This window comes from Lissotriton vulgaris, chromosome 4_1 (genome assembly GCF_964263255.1).
Source record: "Lissotriton vulgaris chromosome 4_1, aLisVul1.2, whole genome shotgun sequence".
NCBI lineage: Eukaryota > Metazoa > Chordata > Amphibia > Caudata > Salamandridae > Lissotriton > Lissotriton vulgaris.
This window is the reverse complement of record NC_141691.1, coordinates 26,700,355-26,719,271: the sequence shown is the minus strand read 5'-3', so window position 1 is coordinate 26,719,271 and position 18,917 is coordinate 26,700,355. Positions and strand designations below refer to the sequence as shown.

Here is an 18,917-nt window from a genome sequence, read left to right as displayed (position 1 = left end):
AAAGAAAGAAAGAAAGAAAGAAAGAAAAGAAAGAAAGAAAGAAAGAAAGAAAGAAAGAAAGAAAGAAAGAAAGAAAGAAAGAAAGAAAGAAAAAAGAAAGAAAGAAAGAAAGAAAGAAAGAAAGAAAGAAAGAAAGAAAGAAAGAAAGAAAGAAAGAAAGAAAGAAAGAAAGAAGGAAAGAAAGAAAGAAAGAAAGAGAGAAAGAAAGAAAGAAAGAAAGAAAGAAAGAAAGAAAGAAAGAAAGAAAGAAAGAAAGAAAGAAAGAGAGAAAGAAAGAAAGAAAGAAAGAAAGAAAGAGAGAAAGAAAGAAAGAAAGAAAGAAAGAAAGAAAAGAAAGAAAGAAAGAAAGAGAGAAAGAAAGAAAGAAAGAAGAAAGAAAGAAAGAAGGAAAGAAAGAAAGAAAGAAAGAAAGAAAGAAAGAAAGAAAGAAAGAAAGAAAGAAACTAGGAGTGAGAAACTAAGGAGGGAGGGACGTAGAAAGAAATGAAAGAAAGAATAAAGGGACAAAAGAAATTAACAAACAAACATAAACAACAAAGAACAGATGTAAGAAACAATACAGAATGGTTTCAAATGAACGCAATCTGGCATGTTGTCAAATAGCACCAGTCAGAAAAGTAAAACTCTCCAAAACGAGATGGGATCTGGCAAAGATGGAATGTGCATCAGAAGCAGCCTGCTATCACATCAGGCTCTAAACAAAAAGGCAACACTAAAATAATCACAAAGTAAACAAAACCCTGGCACTAAAGTGAACTAAATATCATGTGCCCACTGTAAGAGAGCAAAATGCAGTCACTCAAAGTGAAGTTATGCAGTTGGGGACCCAGTGCTCCAAGCAGTATGCTGAGAGCTCAGAATCAAAATGTGACTGACACAACAGACCAAAGGATAAAGAGAGGTGGCTGAAAGCCCACTATATCAAAGTATATTATACTTATTTTAGTGCCAGCAAAAGGTCTTGGCACACACTAGACCGAATAAAGAAATAGAACGAGGAATAGCTAAAATTAAGAAAATCCTTCTAGGAAAATATGCTGTAGAAACACCTATTGAGGAAATTAAAATTAAACAAATGGAATTAAAATGGAAGGAAGCAAACGTCAAATAAAGCTGACATAATTATAATAACAAGCAATCTTGTGATGAACGACAATAATAAAAATACATAATGATGGTGTCTTATGGGTCTAGAGGCCCAAATACAAAACAAGCAATGAGTGTGTAACACTGGCAGGTACTGCCTGCATCGAGGCCATTCTGTGAACAGATGCACCAGCAGAGGCGTTATGTGGAACGCCAAGGCGAGGAGCATCATCAGGTAAAAGCGTAAACTCAACTGATTACAAACCTCAAAGCAAAGTAAACCATAGACAGAACCCACTGCAGGTACACTTAAGCAGCTGGCTCACAGTGGCAGTGAAGATAGAACCCATTGCAGGAGGCTTTCAGCAGCCGGCTGGCCATGCCAATGAAGATGGAGTCCACTGAAGGTGGATTTCAGAAGCTGGCTCACAGTGATAGCACCTGTTCACAAACAGTAACAAGTACAGGAAAACCCATCGTCCAATGACAACAGGTGCAGCATGTGAACTGGATGACCCTCTTCACCAGTAGACTCTAGTGCTCTCTTATGGAGTAACATATTTCATAAAAGCATCCAGAGTATCAACCATAAGGGTTCCAGTGCAAGAATCATCCCAGGTCCATCAGACATGTTGAGAAATTAAATGGTGTGGCCCATTCCTGGTGTACAATGAACATGTGCCATACAGAAAGCAGTACATAACACAAGGATTAACCAGTACCCCTGGTTGGTAGAAGGTGCCTCAAAAACACTGTGGCCCTTCCAAGTCTATTACTCTTAATATTTAACAACATCAAAATCAACCTGGTTCATACAGAGTAGGATCCATACCTGCTGCCCTGGAGTTCACAAAACAACGTTATCGCATGACTACAATCCAGTGCATCAGGTTCATTCTTCAGCCATTTCCGTGGCTCCTCCATGGACTTGTCATTCAAGCAGGCAAAGGTGATCTCATTGAAATATTCACAGGCTGGGATGGTGAAATGGATGAGGGGGCTGATCGAAACTTGAATCAGAGAGCCTCCTTTCACAGCACCTGCTCAGAAAAATTCCACACTTCAAAGTACTGCAAAGCTATCAGTGGATGTAGGGCCTGGCCTTCATCCCGGATCTGTACACATCCTCTCTTGGGTGGACAAAACCCCTCCATCCACAACCTTTAGCCTGCAGCCAACCCTCCGCATGTGACCAACCCATCACCATACACTGTGATAGATATATAGATATTTATGAAGAAATGGACCTTTCACCAAATATATTTATTTATTGATTTTCATTTTGCTCTTTACTAACAGTGCATACGATAAGGCAGTTGGCATTTTACTGGCACACAAAGATAGTGCCACTTAAAAAACAATGTGGTAAAAATACTGTGCAATGCACTTGACTTCAACAGTGATTATTAGTATCTATACATAACATGTTCGGTTCACAAGTTTTCCATAGTATGCAATATGTTTATTGAAAGTTGAAATTTTTATTAATCAGCATATATCAGCATTTGGAAAATGTACTTACCCTATACAAAACAAGAGCCCCATGACATCCACATGCATGGAGTCAGATGTAGCAGTAGATTGGTACAAAGAGCAGACACAGGATGCCGGTACCCCTGATATGTCAGCTTTCATAGGGTTCACAGACCCTTAACCTGAGTTCCCCCTTCTGTTTGAGTAACTCCTAAGGGACATCACACATGAGGATGTGGTTCAGACTCTTCTGCCTCCAGACACAGCTTGCCCTCTGTCCAATAGCAGATAGTCTTACCTTTTCAATAGATAGTTCAATAGGTAGTTGGAATACACGTATTACCTACCTAATCACCCGATAACGAGTTACAACCATACCCTTCCATATCACAACAATTCTGAGTTTGAAGACCTTATGTCCAAATTGAAATGTAAGGGTATACCTTTTAGGTCACTACAGACAGTATCTACAAGTAACTTCGGCTAGAAAGGCACTTTCAACAGGAGAGTGGTAAGGCCAAAGGTAACACCAGCTAGGGATGTGGCAGCTGAGCCTGAACATTATGAGCTTGAGTCTGAACCTCGTGAGCTAACCTGTTGCTCACTTCTCACTGAATTTAGTGGCTCTTGGGGGATGAAGGGTTAGAAGGAATGGGAGCACACACCCTCAGATTGGGGTTGCCCACCATCAGCACACAGCACCACATCTTCCTCACACCATCTCCAATGACATCAATATGTGCAGGTGCCCACCCCTCACCTCCACACTATGTTCACTCAAATACTACTATATCCCACACCATCTCCACTCACATGTTTCCAACCCTTTACCCCATACGCTTCTCACTTTTGACAGCTGACGCTGTACTCCCTCGCATTAGCTCCATTCAGCAATGCCCTTCCAATCCTTACCCTCTCTTTAATGATATGTTCCCAGCACTCTTCACTCAGCCTATCCACACAGACAGCATTTCAGTGCTATGATTAAAAGTACACTAACCCATCTCACGCTGTTCCCACCTAGAGATGCTCCATTCCTATCACTCCCACGCTATCCTCACTAATACTATCCCCACTCACAGCCACTAAGTAATCTGAGATACACAATATCCACTCATACTATTCTCAATCAGAAACATTCATTCCTATCGCATGCACACTATCTATATTCAGAGCCATTCACTTCTATCAGAGGCACACTTTCCCAATAACATAATCCCCCCTCAGAGCTGCTCAGTCCTATTACACACACAGTATCTCCACTCAGAAACTCTCATCCCTGTTCTGCGCTGCTCAATCCAATCAGATGCACGCTATCCCCACTCATATTATCTCCACTCAGAGCCTCTCAGTTTTATATGATGTATACTATCTTTGTGGGAGGTAGAACCCAAATAATTTACTGAAATCCTAATTTATCTCTGGTGATTCAGATCCAGATTCCTTGCTTTACGAGACTACAACCTCCACAACATTAGGCCCAACAAATAGCAAAGTAAATTTAGATAGTGATTGGGTCCACCCAAGAACTGAGTTCTATAGCAATGGGAAGCTAGAGTTTTATTACAAAAAATATCGAATAGGCAAAGCAAAGTAACATCAATGTTAGCTTGCAACAAAAGGATCCATCGCATGTTCCCAGACTCCCCTCATTGCTGCCCCCGCTGCAGAGAGGATGAGGCAGACTTCCTGCATATGGTATGGTCTTGCCCCTGCCTTCGAGACTACTGGGTGGGAGTATGCCACACACTGAATGTAGTCACAGAATTACCGGTCCCAGCTGACGCTCTGAACTGCCTCATAGGCTTTCATAAGCGCTCAGGATTACAGACGGTATGGTTACAATTTTTAGACTCAGCCCTCATATTGGCAAAACAAGCTCTCACCCCGCAATCTCAATTTGGCAAGCTGCCCTTATTAAGTGGGGCATCTCTTCGTAGAGAGGAGGAGAGAGGGCTGAGAAAACAGCCTATCTTGCTGGAATGGGAGACTATGCTGCTTGATATGGAATCAATGGACTTATTACCCCCGCAGGATACCCGGACCCCATAGCACATAATGCTACCTAGTAGTTCCTCAACCTTGGACCCTGTGATCTAGGAACGCACTTTATGCTCCAAGGAAATTATAGCCCAAGGAGTGTTCTGTTTAGGATGTTTTTACCTTGATCACTTTCACAGTGATAGCAGGATGGGCCAGGAGTGGAGGTGGGTGGGTTAGGGAGGGGGGATGTTGCGATTAGACAGTTCTTGTTGTTCACTGAAAATGTATATGGCTTTGTGTTTGATGAATCCTATATTGAGCCTTTGCTGTTTATACTGACAACGTTCTTACTTGAGATCATGATCCTTGGTGTTATAACTTACACAGAATCTGCATTAGACATATGCAAAGTAAGCCCCATAAAAAGAAAAGACTGCTGCTTTACAATTCATTTGCACTGTATAATGTTGTGAAGTCATCAATAAAGTCTGTTACAAAAAAATAGCTATGAAGCAACAGATACAGAAATCTAAAACCAAAAATCATAACAGTCAGGTTCAAATAAAGAACGCTAACATCATTTCTGAAAGGTAAAATATACAGGTTTATGAGTAAAATAAAAATTCTGCTCAAATGGCAGAATTCCATGAGCAAAAATCATGAGTACTTCTGAGTCCTTTTCACAGGCCCAGATGTTCACTGAAGATATCTTAGAGTTCATTAGTTATTGCTGGTTCACACTTTGAAGTGAGATAAGCTTTTTGATTCTGCCCCAATAGAGGAGTCTGGAATACCCTGCCCTGGTACCAGCTTATCTGGAACAACTTTATAAAAGTGGCATTTCCAGACTTGCGATTCAAAATTCAACTTTACCATTAAAGAGGGTTTTAAATTATAATTCGTTAGACACCGAACTTGACATTCCTCTTCCTCCCACTTATCACTTATTAAATGTACTAGAGTAACCCAATTTTAACCTATGGGTAGGATAGGACTTGCAATAGTGATAAACAATTTAGAAAAGTTTTCTCTAGCAGGACTTATAAAACCTAAAAGTACATGTTCGACGTTTTAAATTCAGCGCACCCTGGGCTATGGACTGTTTAGGGTCTACCCAGGGATGATTTTTATGTATTAAAAGGTTTAGGTCTGGCGCTATCCCTAAGCATACCTACTCAGTCATATCACACACACTATCCCTACTCACACTGTCCCCACTCAGATCTGCTCAGTCTTATCACACTCACTAGCCCCACTTACACTATCCTCAATTAGAGCTACTCAGCCTCATTACATGCACACACTCCACACTACCACTATCCACATGCAGAGCTACTCGGTCTTAATACAAGCACACTAATCCTACTTATGTTATCCTCACTCACATTATCTCTACTCAAAGCCACTCAGTCTTATCACACACACACACGCACACACACACACACGCACACACACACACACACATTATTCCCATTCACACTATCTCTACTGAGAGCCAATCATTCCTATCACATGCACAATATCCCCACTTACACTATCCCAACTCAGAGCAGCCCATTCCTATCACATGCACACTGTTGTAACTTACAATATTTCTTCTTAGAGCAGCTCATTTCTATCACACACACTATCCCCAGTCACATGCATTTTTTTCTCACCTCACAATGTATTCACAGATAGCACATCTTGTTCATTCACTTGTTTAACCATTCATGCACCCACTCATGTACGCACTCATACAGCTATCATTCATCCATTAATTATCCATTCACTCAATTACTCTTTGATTCATCCATTCTGTGTTATCTACTCAACCACTGACTCATTATGACATTAACCCCGTCATCCATTCACAGTATCCCTTCACTAGATTAAATATTCATTCCTGAAGACATTGCCAATAGCTGTTTGATAAATTCAATATTGTTGGACGGCCAGGTAAATGAATTCTATTCTGGGACTGCAGCTTTCCGCGGTCCCTCTTCCTTGCAACACTGCAGTCTATAAAAAGGTGGAACACTGGCATGGACCCTCATGGTGATGAGCAGTCACTTGGCCCCAGGCATCGGTCTACCCTGCCAATGCCTAGCACTGGCCCTGGAAACTGTAGCCGTTACAGTGCATTTATACCTTGCCTGATCCTGCTCCTCGCTCTCTCACAGAGAGTGTCTGCTACTCTTTGCTCCCCCTCATGTGTGCCTCACCATCCTCCCTGTTTTCACAATCTCTCCTGTTGCTCTCTTAAACTGCTCTCCCTATCATAGACCAACGCATTACCCACTAGCATCACACTTCCCTTGCGGTTTCTCTGTCTGTGGCTGGTGGTAGAGCACCTGTGGGGTTCTTTGCTCATGTGAAAGATGCTGCAATATGATGCAACTGGATTAAGTCACTGTAGCTCTATTGTTGAGGAAGAAGTTTGCTAACTGCACTCTTGACACAGTATTCTCTTTAGGTATGGTTGCCTGTAGAAGCAATTTATTTTCGAACACAATTCAGTGAGAAGGAGAAGTAGGGAGGTATGCTATAATGAAGAAATGAGCAGTGGGCCTGTTGAAGAATAGGATGGTGGGAGGCCTACAGCTAGAAGCATCAGGGTAAGACCTGCAGTAATAGGAGGAAAGGAGACTTTAAGTCAAGAGCAGCTTGACGAAATGGGTGAGGAGTTTCCTCACTCACTACCATGGCAAGGGAGAAACGGCCTTCAGAATAATAAAGTTGTTGTTTATGCAGGTGCCCATCTTCATGATGTAGGTTGGATAAACAATTAACATTTGACATATTAATATGGGTGCAAAATAAAATAACTGTGTTATTTGCTCACTAACTTGTTTTCCTGTAGCGACTCAGTATTCCAGTACTGATGATGAAGATTAAACATTACCCTATTAAAAAACAAGACCTTATGGTTGCTTACTGTGTTATGTTATGTTATGTTGTATAGATTTGTGTTGCGATGAGCACATGTAGGGCCTAGTGGGACTTCTCAAAAAAGCAGGTCTTCCGCTTTGAGAGGAATTCAAGAAGAGAGGCAGAGGCTCTTATGTGTTTTGGTAGGTCATTTCACTCATAAGAAGAGAAGCAGGCGAAGGCTCAACCACAGGATATGGTTTTATATATGCATGGGTTGTGTGGGTAAGAGTCCAAACAAGCTGATGTTTCTGGAAGGTTTCTTAGAGCAGGTGCAATTGTTGAGGTATGCTGGGCGTTTGCCATGTAGAGCTTTGAAAGTGTGGGTGAGGAGTTTGAATTGTGCTCATTTGTGAATAGGGAGCCAGTGAAGCTCATTCAGGTGTGGTGTGGGGGCAGTGTAGGAGGTTGAGAGTGTGGCACGTGGCCCTTAGGGACATCATCGTTTTTTACTGACTCAGCCTGAGCTTGTTGCAGGTTGCCCGCTGCTTTGCGCACCTTACTACACATCCTTATTTTTTAAATATTTTCAAAGACTGCTTTCACATGATAACTCCTCTCTTTGTTCGCTCTCTGCATGTTCCTGGCATTTCGACTGAACATTATGTATAAGGTCGAATGACAATGTCCCTTGTTATTTTGTTCTGGCCAGACCTTAGCCCTTAGAAGAAATAAACTGCTGCAGCTGGTGTTTGGACAGCGTACTTGGGTTTTTAGTGGGGTGCATGAATAGGTGACTCACAATTGGAGAGGGACTGTGCCAGGGGGTAGAGCCCCCCATGATGTGGATCTACCATCTCTATGCTAAGGTGTGGGGTCTGCGGCAGAGACCAGAGATCATCAATTATATCATCATACTTCTTCATAGCAAGGGGAGGGAAGTTAGGCATGATGGTCCTTTCTCCATTGTCTTTTTATGATGACGTCTCCCTTCATGATGTATGGACTGACTGCTATGCTTACAACATTTGTACTATGCATTTTCCTGCTTGTTGTGGCATGTATACGTCCATGTTAGGGCACTTTAGTTAAACAAGTAGAAGAGTCCACTAAAAGATGTACTAGGTGCTGGGTGGTTGGACTCTGTCCGTATCTTAACTTTCTGACAACACACAAGCTTCTCAAATCTTGGAAAATTTGTTGTCTGCACATGGCTGACATCTGGTAGAGAGGCACTACCTCCTGCTTTTAAAGACATGACAAGTGTGGTGTGGTGTGTGCACCTACCTCCAACACTTGTTTTCCTACTAGAACCTCTCTAGAAGTTGTAGTCAGGGTGTGCTAAGCGCTTACCACCTACAACTGCTAGGTTCAGTAGAACCTATGTATTATAAGACTTGATTCATATGTACCTACAGGTACCTTGATGTGATTTTCAAATGATATTCTCAAGATTATTTGGTAAAACAATGCAAGCTCTTAACCCATCCACTGCACACCAATGAGTTAGCCTGGCATATGATGTCCACTAGTTCTAGTGGGCACCTTGCACCAGTCTAATCGACCCTTATTGATGGTGGTTGTAAAGTCAACCTTAAAGAAAGCTATCCTAGTGGTAGCATGGACCAGCAGTCATCAGGGAAAGACTTCGGAGAGCGCATTACGCAGGTGTTTTTGCCAATTACAATCCCTTGAGTACCAAAAGAAAGCACACCACACAAGGTATATATCAAATATATATGTATTTATTGTAAACACAACCCCTCTGCACTCTTTATGTGGTCAGAGGTAAAAGTGCAATACAAGTTACTTCATTAGCATAATATGAGTTGCACAGTATACGTTTTGCCCTAGGGACCTCACAAACCATATACTAAAATAGTTGTATAATAACCACGTGAGAATTGGAAAGCAAGCCTGTAGCCTGTGAAATTGCTGGGGCTACTCTAAACAACCAAAGGTTAGGAAGTAGGAGACCCACGGGAGACGTGTGCAGTGTCTAAACACAGCTGCAGGTTTCTTTTCACTTTCTATGGGAAACAAACAAGTTACAATTTTATAATTTAAGGACACTTCCAGATGGAACCCTTTTGGACTTAGACACTAGAAGGGCCAATACCCACAGGACTACCAGAGTACTCGTGTCACCTCCCCCACGAAAGCCGGGTGTATAGGTGTCTTTTTATGTCGGGTTTCGTCGTCGATTTCAATGGAGCGCTGCAAAGAAGAGCGGAAGGCAACCAGAGGAAAAGTATCTGGGTGGATCCAAGGGTGGATCGAAGATCTGAAGAACCTGAAAGCAGAAAGGACAGAGTCTGGGTCACGTGCCAGTGACCAGGATGACAATGGAAAGCTGCCAGCCAATGTTGGGTGATATCAGGAGAAAAGGTGAAGATTGTCTCTTCAGCCACGAGGTCCAGGAGGTGTCAATGACAACCAGAAGCTGGATTTGAGCTGTCCCTTAAAGGATCTAGTTGACTGCAGTGTTGGTATCTGGATTGAATCCAACAAGCCTTGGCAAATGCAATCAATGCAGGATGTTTCGATTGGCTTTGTTGCAGACCAGCAAGGTCTAAGGCACTTCTCCCTTTTAGAGAAGCTGGAACAAAGCTGGAGCACCCAGGAAAGCAAGTTAGATTTAAAAGGGAGTCTTCCAGGGGCTCACTAGCCAACAGATTAGGAACTGAGAAGACGTGTCAAGCTGAAATTCAAAAGCGGGGCACCCAGGACACTCGTGGAGTGGGGGCCTCTGAGCTTCAGTGTAAATGGTGCTTAGGTCTGGGGCTTCAAGCACCTCAATGCACAACTTCGAGTTACCTCGTGAAGTGAGTGCTGTTTGCAAAATCAAGGATTTACAGAAGTTCCGGTCCCATGTCTCTCATGTCTGCCACGGTTCTCAGCTTCGCTGTGAGCGAAGGTCGGGTCAGAAATGTCTGGAAGTCTATGTCCTATGTTACAGATTCTTTGGTATCCGGTGGGAGCCTGAAAAATGCAGACCAGCAAAGTTGCTGTTGGTGCCTATTTTGAACAGGGTGGTCACTACTTGACCACAAGGGAAATGTCTTCCATCTTCCAGTTGAAATGGAATGTCAAAGGTCCAGGATAAATGTTTAAGAATTTCATCCTAGGGACTGAGTTTCTATACTTATACTAAATTTAGGGGCTGTTCTATCTTTAAGGCTCCTCCTATTGGTGGACCTGGGAAGGGGGTGGTTACACCCCTCTCCCTATGTCCAGTTTTGCGCCAGAGCTGGGGCAGAGTGCCTCAGCAAGTGGTTTGAACTGGGAAATGCATGGAGCACCTAGTGTGCCCCAGGTAGCGTCTGGAAAGCATTCACTAAAGGCATCCCTCCCTGCCTTAATACACAAAAGCCTGTCTGGGGAGGTGCCAGCACCTCCTTGGACAGGAAACCTATTGTCCAGCCCTTCCCTGCCAGAGTTTCATCCAGCAGCAGGAAGGCAGACTCGTGTCTGTGGCAGCAGCATCCATTTTGTGATGCTGAGGCTCTATTTAACTTTAACCGGGTTTACCAGTAACTACATGTCTTCTCCCTCTAGAAGGGTGGATTGCTGCCCCCGCCACCTGGACTGGTAGGGGGGGAGGGGGGGTTAGTATTCCAAAGTGTTTGACACCTTACATAACATGTTTTGATAAAGTGAAACCAAAGTTACCATTAACCACGAGGATTATAATGCACATAAGAGTATATTGTATTGCTGTAACATAGAACAGCTATGAGGAGATGGTTATGAAATCTGCAGAGGGGCTCAGCTCATGCTAGGGCACCCTCTCACATATAACCAAGCACTCTACCTCCAGGATTTTCAAGGTATGCCTTAGGAGTTGCTTATAGGTGTATATGTGGCTATATGCACATATAGATGTAGGTATACTATATCTAAGTAAGGGGTGATTACACCACCTTACCCAGGCTGTGTGAACAGACCTGTAGTGTCAGTTTGGAAGGAAAACCAGAGGTGGCACAATACATGCTGCAGCACCTGGTAGACATAGGGTGCACCTATGACCTGGGTACCTAGGGTACACTATATAGGGGCTCACAAGGGTGTCCTAGTAACCAATTTGGTATGTACCTAAAGTACATGGCATCAATTTAGAGAGAAAACAGCTAGGCTGTGGGCCTGATTAGTGGGGCCACAGCCAGACTAATGTCGAAAAACCAGAGAATCACAGCAAAAAGTGGGGGTAACCATAGGAAGCAGACCCTACTCTCCTACATCAGTACAAACAGCAATCATGCTCCCCTTGCAAATACATTCAGTGAAATACAGAGTATATATTTACAAGCTGGTCTGTGTGCACATTAAAGATCCCCCTACAGATGGGTGCAGTCAGTGACTGCACTCACCTGCAGGGGGATGCCTGTGGGATTCATGGGGTCCTTTTCCGGCTCTCCTCAGGAAATCTGGTGCACTAATAACACACAACCTCTATCTGGAGCACAACCAGTACGTCTCCTAAGGGTATATTTGTATGTTGTTTTTTTTAATGTTTTATTCATATTTTGAGAATTAGTACATAACCCCCCCCCCCCTTGAAGACCAAGGTCATGAAAGAAAAAATGGGTTAAAACACCTGAAATATAACTAAGTAAAAGAAAACAAATTTCCAGAGCAAATTGACTCATACATAAACTATAGAGATTGACGCCTAGAAAAAGAAGGGTTATAGAAGCATACAACATCGCATTCCTGTAGAAAAGACATAAGACAAAATAGCTAGGCTCAGAATGACAGTCCCTCTTTCTCCTTTGGCAAACCCCCTTTGACATATTACCCTTAAGCGTGAGCTTGTATCCACTGTAGCAGAGGTTCCCTTATCAGCATACCTCTTTGTTTTTTCTTAATCTCTTTATTTTTATATATGGCCACCTCCACACTACAAATTGCCAGTAATCTAACCCTCCATTGTGTGAAGGATGGCGGCTGGGGGTCCAACCAAGCGGAGGCTATATACAGTCTGAGTGCAGCCATAGCTCAAAAGATCAACCTCTGTTGATTTATTGGTCGCTCGGTTCCAGCATTATTTCTTCAGTGGAGATAGTCATTCTACATGAAATATGTCAGATATAAATTTAGAAACCTCTATCCTAATATTTGTAAGTCCTGAGCACAAGGCGAACATATGAATATCGTTAGCTGCAACCAATGAGCAGCGTGGACAATCAGTCCCAAGACCGCAGGCTCTCCACACCACTGGAGTCAAGCTATCCAGGCTGATGAAGGCTGATTGCCAGAAACCGGTCCTTGGATGCTTGATTCCGGTCTGGGAAAGACATAGCTTTGTAGTTCGGACTGGACTGTTCCCATGAGGCACAGGGTCAAAGCTGATTTGCATATAGCCAGTGTCTAACACAGGGTTGTGTGGAGTGCAAAAAAATGATGGATTTAGGCCCAGATCCTTGTACTGGGGTGAATGTATGAATTTGTTCTACATTCTGTCCATCAACTGTGTTTTTTGCAATTTTAACCCCGAGTGTGCTGGGTATACTCAGACGTGAGTCCCAGGCTCTCCACACCACTGGAGTGAAGCTATCCAGGATGATGAAGGCTGATAGCCAGAAACCGGTCCTTGGATGCTTGATTCCGGTCTGTGAAAGAAATGGCTTGGTAGTTCGGACTGGACAGTTGCCATGAGGTACAGGGTCAGAGCTGATTTGCATATAGCCAGTATCTAACCCAGGGTGGTGTGGAGTGCAAAAAAATGATGGAATTAGGCCCAGATCCTTGTACTGGGGTGAATGTATGACATTGTTCTACATTCTGTCCATCAACTGTGTTTTTTGAAATTTTCACCTCGAGTGTGCTGGGTATACTCAGACGTGAGTCCCAGGCTCTCCATACCACTGGAGTCAAGCTATCCAGGCTGATGAAGGCTGATAGCCAGAAACCGGTCCTTGGATGCTTGATTCCGGTCTGGGAAAGACTTGGCTTGGTAGTTCGGACTGGATTGTTCCCATGAGGCACAGGGTCAGAGCTGATTTGCATATAGCCAGTGTCTAACCTAGGGTGGTGTGGAGTGCAAAAAAATGATGGTTTTAGGCCCAGATCCTTGTACTGGGGTGAATGTATGACATTGTTCTACATTCTGTCCATCAACTGTGTTTTTTGCAATTTTCACCCCGAGTGTGCTGGGTATACTCAGACCTGAGTCCTAGGCTCTCCACACCACAGGAGTCAAGCTATCCAGTCTGATGAAGGCTGATAGCCAGAAACCGGTCCTTGGATGCTTGGTTCCTGTCTGGGAAAGACATGGCTTGGTAGTTCGGACTGGACTGTTCCCATGAGGCACAGGGTCAAAGCAGATTTGCATATAGCCAGTGTCTAACCCAGGGTGGTGTGGAGTGCAAAAAAAGTGATGGATTTAGGCCCAGATCCTTGTACTGGGGTGAATGTATGACATTGTTCTACATTCTGTCCATCAACTGTGTTTTTTGCAATTTTTACCCCGAGTGTGCTGGGTATACTCAGACGTGAGTCCCAGGCTCTCCACACCACTAGAGTCAAGCAATCCAGGCTGATGAAGGCTGATAGCCAGAAACCGGTCCTTGGATGCTTGATTTCAGTCCGGAAAAGACATGGCTTGGTAGTTCGGACTGGACTGTTCCCATGAGGCACAGGGTCAGAGCTGATTTGCATATAGCCAGTGTCTAGCCCAGGGTGGTGTGGAGTGCAAAAAATGATGGATTTAGGCCCAGATCCTTGTACTGGGGTGAATGTATGACATTGTTCTACATTCTGTCCATCAACTGTGTTTTTTGCAATTTTCACCCCGAGTATGCTGGGTATACTCAGACGTGAGTCCCAGGCTCTCCACACCACTGGAGTCAAGCTATCCAAGCTGATGAAGGCTGATAGCCAGAAACCGGTCCTTGGATGCTTGATTCCGGTCTCGGAAAGACATGGCTTGGTAGTTCGGACTGGACTGTTCCCATGAGGCACAGGGTCAGAGCTGATTTTCATATAGATTACATAAAGAAGAGAGTAGATCTGCCCCGTATTTGATCAAATATAGACTCAGTAAGAGTCCAAAATCTTCAAAAGTCACCCATTTTAGCGCTCACCAATTACTCAAGGCCATATACAATTTAGACAGAGGCACTTTTATAGAAAATATATCATTTTTATTCTTAATTAATTCATATAGTTTTATATATAACACAATTATACAAAGTCATTTTTTTGAAAAGTTTCATGATAATAAGGTAAAAACAAATATGTATATACACAACCCATCAACCTTCCAGCATTCAAACTTCAACAAAATTCATACATCACAGCCAATCATACTCATACAAGGCTCATTCAAACATTCAACTCAGATGGGATTTGAGGTAAATTGCTCTGAGAACATCCTGAATATTCCTCTCAGCCATAGGCCGGGGATAGAAGGTGATATGTTCAGGGTAGATGGTTTCAACGCCGACGCGCGTTTCGGTGCCAGGCCCCAAGATAGGCCGCACCTTCGTCAGGGCAGGAAAGGGGAAGGAGGGGTTGTACTCAACAGTAAAATAGATACTTCTGATATCCAGGCACTCTGTAGAAAAAACACATCTTTTAGTATAGTTTTTAACCCCCATCTCAAACAACATTTTATATTAATGTATTCCGTGCTAATCACAAGATAGCTAGTCATAGTTAAGGATCCACAATTACGAGAGACACTCATTGGTTATCTTTATCCTTTTTCTTCTTTACACAGTTTTCAATATGTCAATACATAGGGGAGCTAGTCCCGTAATGCTTTAACACAGTGGTAATATCATACATAGGGGGTATTGGTGAGCTAGAAAAATGGGTGACATACAGGATAGGTTATAGCCAGGGACTAACCCAGGGTGGTGTGGAGTGCAAAAAAATGATGGATGTAGGCCCAGATCCTTGTACTGGGGTGAATGTATGACATTGTTCTACATTCTGTCCATCAACTGTTTTTTGCAATCAACGTATAGGGGGCATGGTATGCCACACGCTAGCGCATATCACTATTGAAATAGTGATACGTGCTGCATACACGTCTGGGAATTGTTCCTGACTTACATAAATCAGCTAAAATAATTCCCATCCTCAAGAAGCCAGGCGCTGACCTCTCCTCCCCATCCAACTATCGCCCTATTTTCGCAAGATCTCCAGTTTCTTTTCGTTTGCAGCCCTCAAACTCATGGGGATGATTATATCACGCCTTGACTATGGCAACGTCTTGTATACAGGCGCCCCTGCTTACGATCTTCGGCGTCTCCAGCTCATTCAAAATCAGGCAGCCCAACTGATTTACAAACTTCCAAATTTCACAACGCTTCTCCTTTGCTAAAAGCCTTACATTTTCTCCCTATTCATGAGCGTACACAATTTAAGATGGGCTGCATGACTTTTCAGGCACTGGCTGGTACTGCACATGCCTTTATCAATTCTAAAATTAAATCATATGTCCCCAATAGAGATCTTCGCTCTTCTTCTCAAATTTTGTTATGCGTTACTCGCTTCAGGAAGAAGAAAACAGGGGGCTGAAGTTTTCCATCTTGGCTCCAACCTTCTGGAATGCTCTCCCCATCTGCATTAGGTCCATCCCAGCTTAGACCGATTTCCGCAAAGCCCTCAAGACTCTTCTGTTCACACTAGCTTTTATACTCTAGGCTTCCCTCTCTGTCCTTTGGGGTCACCTGTCCTCAGTGCCAAGAAACCGCACAGTGATCGATCACTTTATAAATCCCATACCTTCAACTTCAAATGTCGGGTACGGTGTGTCACATCTGAGTGGTGAGTGGCAAATACCCCCAGCAGTGCCCAGAAATAGGAGAGGGGTGTGTACAGGACCCCCAACAGTGCCCATACATAAGAGAGGGGTGTGTACAGGACCCCCAGCAGTGCCCAGACATAGGAGAGGGGTGTGTACAGGACCCCCAGCAGTTCCCAGACATAGGAGAGGGGTGCGTACAGGACCACCAGCAGTGCCCAGACATAGAAGAGGGGTGTGTACAGGACCCCCAGCAGTGCCCAGACATTGGGGAGGGGTGTGTACGGAACCCCCAGCAGTGCCCAGACATGACAGGGGTGGGTGGATATGACTCCCAGCAGTGACCAGACATAGCAGAGCGGTGTGTACAGGAACCCCAGCAGTGCCCAGACATAGGAGAGGGGTGTGCACAGGACTCCCTGCAGTGCCCAGACATAGGAGAGAGGTGTGTACAGGACCCCCAGCAGTGCCCAGACATAGGAGAGGGGTGTTCACAGGACTCCCAGCAGTGCCCAGACATAGGAGAGGGGTGTGCACAGATTCCCCAGCAGTGCCCAGACATAGGAGAGGGGTGTGTCCAGGACCCCCAGCAGTGCCCAGACATGACAGGGGTGGGTGGATATGACTCCCAGCAGTGCCCAGACATAGGAGAGGGGTGTGTCCAGGACCCCCAGCAGTGCCCAGACATGACAGGGGTGGGTGGATATGACTCCCAGCAGTGCCCAGACATAGGAGAGGGTTGTGCACAGGACTCTCAGCAGTCCCCAGACATAGGAGAGGGGTGTGTAGAGGACCCCCAGCAGTGCCCAGACATGACAGGGGTGGGTGCATATGACTCCCAGCAGTGCTCAGACATAGAAGAGTGGTGTGTACAGAGTCAGACCCCCAGCAGTGCTCAGACATAGGAGAGGGGTGTGCACTGGACCCCCAGCAGTGCATAGACATGACAGGGGTGGGTGGATATGACTCCAAGCGGTGGCCAGACATAGGAGAGGGGTGTGTACAGGACTCCCAGCAGTGCCCAGACATAGGAGAGGGGGTGTGCACAGGACTCCCAGCAGTGCCCAGACATAGGAGAGGGGTGTGCACAGATTCCCCAGCAGTGCCCAGACATAGGGGAGGGGTGTGTACAGGACCCCCAGCAGTGCCCAGACATGACAGGGGTGGGTGGATATGACTCCCAGCAGTGCCCAGACATAGGAGAGGGGTGTGTACAGGACCCCTAGAAGTGCCCAGACATAGGAGAGGGGTGTGCACAGGACCCCCAGCAGTGCCCAGACATAGGAGAGGGGTGTGTACAGGACCCCAGCAGTGCCCAGACTTAGGAGAGGGGTGTGTACAGGACCCCCAGCAGTGCCAGACATAGGAGAGGGGTGTGCACAGGACTCCCAGCAGTGCCCAGACATAGGAGAGGGGTGTGTACATGACTCCCAGCAGTGCCCAGTGTTAGGAGTGTGCATGTCTAACAGCAAACGTTAAGTACATGCCTGTATGTGTACATCCCTGACTGGGAACACTCATAATAGTTGCACAGCAACACATCACACACAGCAGTGACCTACTCCACGGAGAATGATATCCTGTCACACACTGTGTGACACACCATATGTGGGTGTATTGTCAGATCCCACAAGTATATCCATCAGTCTAGTTCGCTGATACCCCCCCTCTATCCTCACTCAATAGTGTGCAGTCATGTAACAAACAACCAAACAAATGAAGCACAAATGTAATAATAAAGTGTCATGTACATCCCGGACATGATATGAATATCCAGGTGGTGCAACATGTACTCCCTCATGGATGTAACAGGGTAGAAATCCACTAGATACAAAGAAACAAATTCTATTTTGTGTGTCCAAAGTTAGAAATGTACAATCTGAATCATAACGTCAAGGCTGATAACATTGTCATGCATAGTCTGATAAAGTATGATGGTCTCCCTGAAGGCATTACTGCATACTACAAACCCAAGCACAGTGCGTAGCATGGATAGCACTGACCAATTATCTGTATTCATTTGTGAACAGGCATGGCCATTGATGAAGGGAAGGTACAAATCTATAGGGAATCAACAGAAACGTCATCACCACTAATGTGTAACTGTCCGTAGTGAACATCACATTTGTCACTGAGGAAGGGACACTCTTTGGGACAATGTCTACATGCAAACTGCAGGCACATCAATCTAGATAGATTGATGCAACATTGGGAAAGCATAAACATACCATGGTCCAGCTCATTCCCATCAGGATATAGACATATGTTACAGTAAGCAAATATGAGCATCACAACAACTCGTAGGCACACAGCAGTCAAAGCAATGTCCTGAAATGCAAAAATTCAGAATGAAAAATGAAAAGCTTTATTCAGCGCCACAATTGAAAAAATGAAAGAATGAGTCCAGGCTCACAGAAGGCCAATGGCCAGACCAAATAAATGTCCCCAACAGTGGTGGTATAGTGGATGTTGTCACACCCAAACTTAGCGATACAAAAAGGGCAAGGGACTCACATCTGAGCATTCCCTGCCAACTTAGGTCGAACAAAGCAATTCAAAAGGGGATGATGGACGAAGAGTTTCATGTATGCCATGTTCAAATCTGTTTGAACCTGTGCCAGATGGGAACAGTCCTGCCCGAATTTTCATGTGATGCCATCCCTGGACCTGAAACAAGTTTTCACTCACCTCTCACTGGCATCACCGCTGACTCCAGCCAGGCCTGTGTGTAACACAGATGTGTATACAGACAAGCATTGCTGAAGACAGC

The 18,917-nt window shown here is 44.5% G+C and overlaps 1 protein-coding gene across 1 annotated transcript in view; it reads right to left on the bottom strand.

Annotated features, from left to right (window-relative positions):
• Positions 1-18,917, bottom strand: part of LOC147718261 (nicotinamide N-methyltransferase-like) — a 75,893-nt gene that overhangs the window by 3,096 nt on the left and 53,880 nt on the right. The window contains exon 2 of the mRNA XM_086918250.1: positions 1,919-2,126. Within this exon, the coding sequence (XP_086774376.1) occupies positions 1,919-2,126 (208 nt within the window). The remainder of the gene's footprint in view (positions 1-1,918; positions 2,127-18,917) is intronic.